At 44.6% G+C, this 12,100-nt stretch overlaps 2 protein-coding genes across 4 annotated transcripts in view; one reads left to right on the plus strand and one right to left on the minus strand.

Annotated features, from left to right (window-relative positions):
• STIM1 (stromal interaction molecule 1) overlaps positions 1 to 12,098 on the minus strand; it is a 222,222-nt gene extending 210,124 nt beyond the window's left edge. For all 3 annotated transcript variants that reach the window (XM_011956745.1, XM_011956746.1, XM_011956743.1), the window contains exon 1: positions 11,589 to 12,098. In XM_011956745.1, the coding sequence (XP_011812135.1) occupies positions 11,589 to 11,727 (139 nt within the window). In that variant the 5' untranslated portion in view covers positions 11,728 to 12,098. The remainder of the gene's footprint in view (positions 1 to 11,588) is intronic.
• The window catches only part of LOC105522326, a 1,993-nt gene continuing 1,640 nt past the window's right edge, over positions 11,748 to 12,100 (plus strand). The window contains exon 1 of the mRNA XM_011956820.1: positions 11,748 to 12,019. Coding sequence (XP_011812210.1) covers positions 11,748 to 12,019 — 272 coding nt within the window. The remainder of the gene's footprint in view (positions 12,020 to 12,100) is intronic.

A 12,100-nucleotide genomic window follows, 5' to 3' on the forward strand; every position in this document is an offset into this window, starting at 1 on the left:
TGCCATTCTCCCGCCTCAGCCTCCCGAATAGCTGGGACTACAGGTGCCCGCCACTACACCCGGCTAATTTTTTTTTTTGTATTTTTAGTAGAGATGGGGTTACACTGTGTTAGCCAAGATGGTCTCGATCTCTTGACCTTGTGATCGACCTGACTAAGTCTCCAAAGTGCTGGGATTACAGGCATGAGTCACCATGCCCAGCCACTGTCATCATCATTCTTACCATTGAAGTGATTTCAGTTGTCTTAATTACATATTTATCTCTTCAGAGATATGAAGTGTGAGTTCCAGTGACCTTTGCTCTTGTCAGCAAAAGTTTCTGGAAACCAGACCTCCACAAATTTGACCACCCAGCAACAAATACACACACAGACACACACTGCTTTCTAACCTGTGTGTGTGTTACATCTGAAGTCCACCCATCTCCCCGGGCTGCTATATTTCAGAAGCCAGCTCTGGGAACTTGGCAAGCACAGATACATTTGTTCGAACATACACTGTAGTGACAAGAGTTCTGAGAGCTTCCTGAGAGGCCTGAGATAACCCAGAGAGGCCCAACAGGAGCAGAACTACTGAATCACAATGAGAAAATTAGAGGCACATGAGATTTGAAAGGCTGCCTGCTTGCCTGCCTGCCTGCCTGCCTGCCGGTGAGATTTCTGGTCATTACCCAGGCCAGAGATCAACATAAGGCAGCCAGGAGCTCTGTGTATATGGCCAAGAGAGGAAAGGGTCAGAAAAGCCCTCACTGGGCCGTGCTGGCAGCACAGTTGCTCTTATTCTTTTGTCTCCTCCATCACGTCTCCCAAGAGGCCCCTCCCCAATGTCTTGAAGGAAAGCTGATGCGATGCCTGCTCAGGCTGGAGTTCTCAGCATCAGGGATAACATTTAAAAAGCCAACAATCTTCACAGGACTCTCCTATCTCTCTGCTGCACAACAAGCCCAGGAGTGGGAACCATGAAAGGTTTCCTCCTCCGTTCCACAAGCTAGTCTCAGCAAAGTAGTGAAAGTTCATTCTGTTCATTCAGCTGCCTCAAATTGGACCTGAGGTAAACCCATGTGGGCCATGATACCAAAGACAGGGAGCAAGCAGGAAGACCCAAGGAGGCCTTGCCTACCGGTCTCATGTCCTCTTCAAGCACAGTTCTTCTCCACTCCTACGGCAGCCACCTGCTCAGGGTAGTCATTGCTGTGGCAAACAAAAACTGCCAACCAAAGTCAATAGCCAAACCATCCCTCAGTATGACAGATAAGTGTCACTGAGCACAGCTTCAGTAGGTGCTTAGTAAATAGGGATGAAGTACTAGGTCAGGCAGAAAAATAATCCCTACAGAACTCCTCAGAAAACCCACCATGTGAATTCTATCCCAATCCCAGGGCATGCTTGTCTAAGTGTTTTACAGGAACTGATGTCAAGTACTCGGTACTCTCCCTCCCTACCTACTAAATCCAAAGATCAATTCATTGTTATTCATTCATTTATTCAACAAATTTCTATTAGGCACATACTCCCTGACCAGCACTCTCATAGGTACTGAGGATATGTACTACAGCCAACAAACCAGACATGGCTCTTGCCCTTAAGAGACAAGGAAATATGCAAAAAAATAATAAATAAAACACAGTTTTAATTTCTTTTTACTTTTCTTTCTTTCTTTACCCTCTCTTATGGTGCTGATAACTCCATTTTTCAAGTGAGGAAACTGTCGTTTAAGAGCTTGAGTCATACTGTCAGCAAGAACTCAAACCAATGCCCAGCGCTCTTGGGTACTAGCTTACTGCAAAAGACATATCTTGAGAGGCCGAGGCGGGCGGATTACGAGGTCAGGAGTTCAAGACCAGACTGCTCAATATGGTGAAACCCCGTCTCTACTAAAAATACAAAAATTAGCTGGGCATGGTGGCACGCGCCTGGAATCCCAGCTACTCAGGAGGCTGATGCAGGAGAATCACTTGAACCCGGGAGGCAAAAGTTGCAGTGAGCCAAGATTGCGCCACTGCACTCCAGCTGGGAGACAGAGCGAGAATCTGTCTCAAAAAAAATAAAAATAAAAAAAAGACATATCAAGTTGCCTCTTGTTGTAAGTGGCATAAGCAGGGTATCAAGTGTACAGAGAGCACTGCAGATAGTAAGTGCTACCAGAGTTTGTTCAGAGGTCAGCAGTATCTCACAGCTAGCATTAGTGTCAGGAAAGACTTAATAGAGGACTGGAAGTAGGAATAAAGAAGGACAGTTAAAGACATTCTGAAGGAAAGTTAAATGACATAAGTGAAAACAAAAGTGAAGCAGTACAAATAAAAGTTTGTTCTGCAGATCAGAACAAAGAAAAAAGCCTGGCTTGGCCAAGAATGCAGCAAGGGGAGCAGAGGGAGATGGAGTGAGCAAAGTGGTCTGGGGCTGGAACTCTTGAGTCAGGAAAGCAACCACCACCCATAGAGAAATTTTAGAACCTGCACCGTCTCTATTCCATGTTCCCCAGCAGAAAACAAAAGTGTAAATGCTGTTGGCTCATTTCCGGATTTTTCTTGCATGACTTCTCACACAAAAGAAATCTACTCCATTCTGATAAACATGACAGGACCACAGCCATCCCTCTTCAAGTCTCGCCTGCCCTAGCAAGTTGTGTGAACACAAGTAAACTTGTCAAATTCTCAGTGCCCAGAGAGCTTCCCGTTGGCACTTTCCAGGTGGCCAACAGTAACCCCACAAAGTTTTTAATACATTTACCCTGCCTGTGGAGGCCCCAAATCCATAATGGAGCCAGCTAAACGGCTCAGTAGTGAGACATACAACATAAGGCTCTGACCCATCTCCTTCAGATGCCTATTCTATACATCCCAGCAAACAGATTCCTCATTGCTCTGAACAAATATTCTCAAAAGAGTGGTACAGGGTGCATATATTAAACACCATATAAAACAGATATTGCTGGGCTTCTTTTTCTGTGCCTAATATAAAAAACTCTCTAGCTGGATAGGTGCCAAGAAGCAGCACTTGACATTTGACTTTGTATATCCCTAATTCTGCCCAGACCAATTTCTATGAACATAATATAAAACTGTGAACTGCTTCCTGGTTCTCCTCTGTATAGGTCCCAGACCTCCTAACAATTCAAACAGGTTCCATTAGGGTAGACAGCTCCACAGCAGAGTGAGAACAACATATGAATGAGAATCAGAGAAAATTATATTCTAGCCCTGGCTTACCAAAACCTTGGGGAAGTTTGTTCTTCTGATATGTAAATAAAAAGTTTGGGAGAAATGGTCTCTAAAACCCCTTCCAGCTTTCACATACTAGGATTTAAGTCCTAGCACCTAACACCAATGGCCTAAAAAGTCAGAATAAAGTTTTTCATCTGTCATTGTGAGTCCCAATGCAATGCCATCTACAAATCTAACTCTCAGAAGCCAAGTTGGAGTAGTAAAGGTTCCAAAGTCAGTGGCTGTACAATGGGCTCCAAAATAAAAGGTATCAAACAAAAAAGGTTGGGAGGCAGGACTACAGTCTAGGATAAAAAGCTAGTTTCACACTGGAGCCCAGGAGTCCAGGGAGAAGGAAAAAGGGATAGGTCATGTCAAAGCAATGAAGTAATGCATGAACCAAGAGACACAATATAAAAGGGAGTATAAAAAGACTCCACAAGACTCTAGGTCGTAAGCAAAGGAAGTCAAAGAAAAACTAAAAGGCCACAGCACCTAGAAGTGATTGTTCCCCAGAGCATGGCCCTTGGGCAATGTCAGAGGCATCCTTTAAGATGACCCCTAGTGGTCCTTGCCCTCCTAGTATTCATGCCCTTATGTAATTCCCTCACCTTGAGGATGGGCTGGACTTACTAACGAACAGAATATAGAAGAAGTGATGGCCTATCAATTCCAAGATTAGATGATAAAAAGATGGAGGTGTCCATCTTAGGCACTCTCTCTTTCACTCTCTTGGACCACTTGTTCTAGGGGAAACCAATCATCATGTCCAGTATAGCCCACTGTAGAGGCCCATATGGCCAGGGACCAAGGCCTGCCAACAACCATGTAAACTAGCTTAAAAGAAAACACTCTCCCCCAAATAGAGTCTTCAGCCCCAGCCAACAGCTTGACTGCAATCTCATGAGAGACTCTGAGCCAGAGGCACTCAGTTAAGCTATATCCAGACTCCTGATGCACAGAATCTATGAGATAATAAATGCTTATTATTTTAACCCTCTCTGTTTTGCATAATTTGTTATACCCCAATAAGTAACCAATGCAGTGGGGACCAGGCCCTTTTGCTCAGCCATTTCAAGACTGCAGGTGAAGTTAGGGAGGGTGGATATACTCAATAAGAGAGTACAGCTGGAGCTAAGGTCAAATATTAGCACCCAGACTTTATTAACAGTCTCCCCATGGCCTACAGTAAGCCTTGAATAAAAGCTTGGTTTGCCACACCAGAGTTATGCATGTTGTCTGGGTATAGCTGAAGTAAGACAATGAAACTACAGTAGTCCTCCTTTATTCTGAGGGAATACATGCTAAGACCCCCAGTGGATAGCACCAAACCTATACCTACTATGTTTTCCTACACATACATACCTATGATAAAGTTTAACTTATAAATCAGTAAGATATGAACAACAATAACTAATAATAAAGTAGAATAATTGTAACAATATGTCAGCAATCACTCTTGCACTTTGGGGCCATTATTAAGTAAAATAAGGATTACTTGAACACAAGCACTGCGACACCAAGACAGTTGATCTGATCCCTAAGATGGCTACTAAGTGACTAAAGCACAGGTAGCTTATGGTACATGAATATGCTGGACAAAGGGTTGATTCACGTCCTGGGCAGGATGGAGCAGGACAGCATGAGATTTCATCATGCTACTCAGAATGGTGTGCAATTTAAAACTTATGAATTATTTCTGGAATTTTCCACTTAATATTTTCAGATTTGGCTGGGCACAGTGGCTAATACCTGTAATCCCAGCACTTTGGGAATCCAAGCTGGGAAGATCCCTTAAGTCCAAGAGTTCAAGACCAGCCTGGGCAACACGGAAAAACCTCATCTCTGCAAAAAATAGAAAAATTAGCTGGGCATGGTGGCACATGCCTGCAGTCCCAGCTACTTGGGAGGCTGAGGTGGGAGGATCACCTGAGCCCAGGAAGGTCGAGACAACAGCATGCATCTTATACATGTATATATACTTTTTTTACTCCTAGACCTCAGTTGACCTCAGGTAACTGAAACCACAGATAAAAGGGGACTACTTGGCTGGGCACGGTGGCTCAAGTCTGTAATCCCAACACTTTGGGAGGCCGAGGCACACAGATCAAGAGGTCAGGAGATCGAGACCATCCTGGCTAACACAGAGAAACCCTGTCTCTACTAAAAATACAAAAAATTAGCTGGGTGTGGTGGCCAATATGCAGTACTTAAAGGAACCTGCTCAGTCATTCTGATGCATATGCAACTCCGGAGTACAGAAGAGGTAGCACCTCCTGGGATAACCCTTGGCCAGTGAAGGTGAGGTGGTGGACAAATACTCCCCTCCTCTATCACCTGTAGAATGCAATTCTACAGTGCTTTCTATAAGGCTTCTCAGAGGGTATCTAAGTGGCACTGAGCCTCAGATGCTCACAGTGGTGTTAGCTCCATAGTGCACGTGCCCATTCCCTGTTTCATTCTTTACAATTCCCATCCCTCATTTCTTGAAGTCACTTCTCCGAAATAAACTCTCTGCAAGGCCCTATCCCAGGTCTTACTTTTTAGGGGGAATTTAGGGTAAGACAAGGTCTTGGGATGATTTCCTGCTTTTAGACCACAATTTTTTTCAAAGTAATTTGAAGGTATTCAATGTATTATTATTTATACTGTGTTGTGTATCTTAATATTTCATGATTTTTTTTAATCGACAATAACAACAACAGCAACAACAAAGCTCTGGAGGCCCAGTTTGGTCTCTTTTTTTCTCTCTAAAAGCCTGACAGCAACCAGACCTGCTGAGTTTCCTAAAGAATCATTTCCCACAAAGGGAAGTATACCACAGCATGCCCACAAAGCCACTCAGCAATGTATATCAAAGGCTACCCAGCAGGAAACCAGAGGGGCCCCTCGGGGCTGAAACCCAAGTCCTGTAGAGACCTAGGAAACTACTCCCCTCAACAAGATCTCATCACTTCCTTGCCGAAGAGCTGTTCTTAACACGAAGGCCCCATATCCCTAAGGGGCCCGTAGATAGAATTCAGGAGGCCTGTGAATTTGGATGGGAAAGAAATTACATCTTTGTTTTCAATATTCTCTTACTGAAAGTTAGCATTTCCTTCAATTACATATGGAGCAACCAACCACAATAATATTAGCAATACCTGTGATTTTGTCATCAATAGAAATCAACAGATGTTTTCATATCACATTACATTGCTACAGATATCTCAAAGTATTATTTACACTCATCATTACTTCTAAATTACAGTAAAAAATAGAGGCCAGGCGCGGTGGCTTATGCCTATAATCCCAGCACTTTGGGAGGCCGAGATGGGAGATCACGAGTTCAGGAGATCAAGACCATCCTGGCTAACAAGGTGAAACCCCATCTCTACTAAAAATACAAAACAATTAGCCGGGCATGGTGGCGGGCACCTGTAGTCCCAGCTACTCGGGAGGTTGAGGCAGGAGAATGGCATGAACCTGGGAGGCAGAGCTTGCAGTGAGCAGAGATCGCGCCACTGCACTCCAGCCTGGGCAACAGAGTGAGATTCCGTCTCAAAAAAAAAAAATAGAACCACTACTAGATCACACATGACTGCAATCTTCCTACCTATGGGCGCTCATGTGAGGTAGCTGGCCAACAATGAAGCAAATCTGCCTAATTATCATCCAGCTACCAAACAGTGAAACCAGATATTTACAATGCCCCCTTTCCTCCAACCTCCCCAAGTCAGACTACTCTCTCCTGTTCTCTTCTGCCTCCACCCAATCCCTCCTTTCCAGGAAGCCCTCTGCAGCCACCTTAGTCTAGCCCAGCCCACACAGATTTCTTTTAACCCTTAGCTTACAATGTCTATACTGCCTGATTTTGCACATCATTAAGCCTGTACATTATGTTGTATTTAATATTCCCTAAATATATGTGGCCTTACAAAACGTAGACTTCTTCAGTAGCCCTAAGTTCCTTCCATAGTGAAAAGCAAGCAGTGAGCACCCATTATTTTGACTTATAAATTGAAAAACTGATTAAGTTAAGGTCCCTGACTCAAATTTCCTAGTCTAGTTCTACTAATAACCCACCATGAAACCTCTAATGCCTCTCTGGATGCCAGTTTCCTCATATGTAAAAATAGATGGGGTGAACTAACTGATGTTTCTATCTCTTAACCTTTGAATTAGGCAGCCGCTCTTTATCTCAAGATCTGAGAAAAATTACAAAGAAACTGTAAAGCCTCCCCCAGCTCTCCCAGGCAGGGTTAGTCACTTACTCCTCTGGGCTTCCCACAGCTTTCTGCATGTATATACAATACCTCTATGGCAGTATTTATCAGAAAGTTTTGAGAGTGGCTAAAGTAGAGGTAGAGAGAAGAATCAGACTGCCTGGATTCAAATTCTGGCTTTCTTATTATTTGTGTAAACATGGGCAAGTTATTTAACCTCTCCACGATTTAATTTTCTCACCTATAAAATGGGGATAACATAACACAGCGCGGTAATAAGAATTTAATAAAACAAAATGTTTCAATAGTGCCTGACATATAGTAAGCTCTAAAAAAGTTAGTTGTTATTATTATCATTGATGTTATTGTATTAATCTGTCCTACAATTAGGTTCAGGCTTTAACTAAATCTCTGTTCTCCTCTCATTCTCCATGATAGCATCCTGTTTTATGTTTTCTTCCATGCCACTTTCCACAAGATAATATATTTATTTATGTGTTTATTATCTGTCTCATCAACAAGACTGTAACTTCCATGAAGGAAGGAACATGTCTGTTTCGTTCATCCTTAAATCTCCACAGGAACATATTACCTGACCCAGAAAAGGCACTCAAATATTAATACTTGTTTAATAAATACCACATTAGCTGGCATTGTTCAATGTTTGCTGAATCAATTAACCTAGGTAAGGGTGATTGTCAAAGCTGAGGCCTGGGAGCAGATTATATCCTGGCTACCCCAGGCTTAGTGTGTCCCTCTCCCCAGGCCCCAGTATTAGCTTCAGCCAAGCCCCACCTACCTGCTCTTGGCCCTAGCCCAGTTCCGGGAGCCACCCTCAGCTAAAATTAGCATAGCTACCAAGATGGCCAGGCCATTTATAGCCTTGGAGGCAGCAGCAACTAGCTGGGGATGGAAGGCAGGGTTCTGGCCTGCCACTCCATCAGAGGTTGATTGAGAAGCCAGCCTGCACTCTGCACACTGCCTAGATGCCAATCCTCCAAGGTCCTGTCCTAGCTACACAGAACCAAACCACAGTTCCTGATTAGAGGCCCTCGATACCTCCAACACTGGCAGCCACAACTCCAGACTCCACCTGAGGTCCCTCATGCACATTCTACAGAAACCATTGTCGTTTTCTAGAGTCTAAGGGTGGTTCCAAGCATCTGTATCTGGCCAGCTTCAGAAACGCAAGCCCCAGAGTTGCACAGGCAGGCAGAGATCTTTACTGAGAAAGTGACTTAGCATGGCTGGGTGTATAGGTATTAAGGAGCCAGAAGGTGACAGGAATGGCCTCTCCACGGCCCAGTGAGAGATCTTCCTTGCAGAGCACCTGCCTTCACTCCAGGATCAGGCTTTCGTAGTGTTAATTGTATGCATGCTAAAGCCATAAGCATTTTAACTAAATCATTCTTAGAATCAAATATTTTAACTAACTAAAAAGAGACAGATGGGTATATACATCCAAAAGAGAAAAAATCAAATTCTCTGGGCCCCTGCAAAACACTCTCCAGAGCAGAAAAGAAGTGCAGCTCTTTTCTTGGCTCTCAGCTACAGAGTCACCAGGGCCTGCCTAATTGTCAGAGGGAAAGCAACATTCTCCGGCCCTGCCTAGCACTCCTTTAACAGGGCAGGACCCGAGAAGATGGAAGAAATCCAAGACTTAAGTATCAGAAGACCTGCCTATAAGAAAGACCAAGCACAGGACCAGGTTTCTTCACCCATAAAACTGGGACAATACCACCTGCCCTGCATTGTAACAGGGCTATTGTGAGACTGTTGGAACAACAGCTGTGTAATTGTAAAATACAAACTGCAGAGAACACGCAAATTCACTGGGTATGCTGAATCTGATTTTTAATAGTAGTAGTTTTAAGAGCAAGTAAACCTCCTCCTGTGTTCTGGGGATACAGAGAGGCTGGAAAGGATGCAAGAGTTCCTAGTTGCATAGGAAGTTTCTCTCCACACTGTTTTGAAGATCCCAGTCTATATGAATCACCTCTTTGCAAAAATAAGTCCCTGTCTGAGTCAGACAAAACCCCAGGCAGACCCAAGGGGAAAAGCTACCATAACAATAGTGTTGGAACCTCCAGGTTTCCACAAACCTTAGACATTCACAGCACCTAAGGTCTCTCTGAGACTTTCCTCCCTGGAATTCACTATTATTGTGACAACAGAAACCAGTTGCTAAACTGAGCAAGAGTAGGTCTAAGTGGTATAATCAGTATAGCCAGGCCTCTGAAATATACGCTGTGTGAAGAATTGTCTCCAAAAACTCAAGTCATGGGGTGGTCGTGAGGAAGGCTAGAATGCCTTTTACTTCAAGCAAAAAAAAAAAAGCAAAAAACAAAACAACAACAAAAAAAAACAACCTTCCTAATAGCCAATGTCTAAAATTCAAAATTTCATCCCTTTAGTTTATGTCTAAAATATAGAACAGCCACTCCCCAAAAAATATTCATTTTATGTCAGGCACTCATATTTTGGAGTGAAAAAAGACATATTATCAGTTATAAATAAGAATGTCACAGGGACAGCAAGAGATGATAATTAGGTCTACTTCACAGTTCAATCTACATTTGCCCACTAGTCTTTCCCTTCATAGCCCAATGAGAACCAAGCTTTGAGTCAGGTGTCAAGGGTCAAGGAGACTCTCTATGGAGAGACAGGATTAATACGCAAGAAGAACCTATCTAGAAAGCAACAGCCAGGTATCCTACTTACAATATGGGCAACCCTGGCCTCATTTGGAAACTAGCCCCCTTGGAACATCTGGAACTTAAAAAGGTATTGCCCAATAAAGGGTCTACCACCAAAGCCAGCTTCTGGATCCATCCATGAAACTCCCCAGCCACCATGACCTATTATTTCCTTTTCTTACTTGTATCAGCAGGTGCCCACTGAGACATCCCCTCATTTGAACTTGCTTATGCTCAGAAACAACTTATCTATAAACTCTCCCCAACTCTGCAGGTCACAGCTTTGGGCAGATCACAGCCAAAGGGTGAGACAAATGAGAAAAGAGAACTGATCTTCTAAGCCTTATGTAAAATGACTGGATTTTAATAGAGTTCCTTGATGGGTACAGTGGCTCACATCTGTAATTCCAGCACTTTGGGAGGGATCCCTGCACAACATAGAGAGACCTTGTCTGTACAAAAAATTAAAAATAGAAAGAAAAAAAAAAGTTAGCCAGGCCCAGTAACTCTTGTGTTTTGTCCCAGCTACTGGGAGGCTGACACAGGAGGATGACTTGAACCCAGGAGTTTGAGACTGTAGTGAGCTATGATCACACTACTGCATTCCAGCTTGAACGACAGATCAAAACCCTGTCTCAAAAAAAAACAAAACAAAACATAAAAGTGTTCCTTTCTACTGCAAAAGTATACCAGGGTTCCTGCTGCCTGATAAGCCTTCACAACTGCATAGGAAAAACCATGACAGATCAAAAGTAGCATGGTTTCCCTAGCAAGCAGACTGGGCGGGGGGGAGCGGGGGGAACTGTAGCTGGATTTCCCACCCTCATCAGTCAGAAGAAACAGAATAAGCAACAAGTGGTCCCAGAAATTACATCATGTCTATGTCAAGAAAAGGCCATTTAACACCCTAGTGGTAAATAGGATTCCATCTAAGGAACTGTCTGGACATTTCAAATGCACACAGCAAAGAGACAAGACTACCTAAGGGAAGGGTGGGACTAGGGTTCCCACGGTTGTTGGAATAGGTACACCTGAACACCAGGCTTTCAGGCAACAGAGTTGGCCTAGCCTTAACTTTCCCTTTCCAAGGTAAGTGGCCCCAACTTCCCCCATGCTGCTCAGTACTAAAACTGACTAGGAGCAACGAACTTATCTCACCAGGCCATTCTTCCAGACAAGTAGGCCTAAGATGGGGTCTTTCCTTGCTGACCTAAAAGGTCAAGTTGCCCCAAAGGCTTCTTATTACTGCCAAGAAAAAAAAAAAATCCTGAGGCGGGGATGAGGAGAATTGTTCAGGAAAGATAGAGACATTTGCCATGACTACCGACCAGAAAGAACTTCTTGGACTACCTGGAACAGGCAGTGCCATGTGTGGATCCTCCATGAACCTCACATGTACAAACCTAGATTTCAACTTGCCCACTTCGGGCCACTCAGTTCTGAGCCAAAGCCTCCAGCCCAGTCCAGCCCACAGCAAGGCCTTACCTGCTGCAGTGGACTCCTCAGAGTTGGCCCCCGAGCTAGTTCCTGTCGCCTTCTCACTGTGACTATGGCTGAGGCTCTGACCCTGGTGCAAGAGGAGTCCCCAGAGGAGCCACAGGGCAAGACGGACGCATACATCCATGACTCTAGGTCTCAGTCAACATGCGTCTGATGTGGACACCTCGGGATCCCAAAGGCAAAGCCAGGAGCCCGCGAGTGCAGCCGACGGTCTCCAGGCAAGATGCCCTCGCGGCTCCGCAGCTGTCCAGCCACCCGCAGGCCTGCCCCCTCCAACAGCCAAAGGTCAAGTGCTCCAAGTTTGAGTGCGGGAGGAGGGCTGGCTCCTCAGGTCCAATAGTGGGTCCGCCGGGGCTGCGGCGGCCTGAGCTCGTGCGGCTTCCGGAGACTTTGGGCAGAGTGGCTGCGGGGCTGCTGTCAGCTCCGCAGCTTACTACACCCCTGCGGGAGGGGGCGGCAGGAGTCTCCTAGGGCACAGGAGTGGGGGAGGAAGAGCA

This window comes from Colobus angolensis, unplaced genomic scaffold (assembly GCF_000951035.1).
Source record: "Colobus angolensis palliatus isolate OR3802 unplaced genomic scaffold, Cang.pa_1.0 Scaffold424, whole genome shotgun sequence".
In the NCBI taxonomy this organism is placed as follows: Eukaryota; Metazoa; Chordata; class Mammalia; order Primates; family Cercopithecidae; genus Colobus; species Colobus angolensis.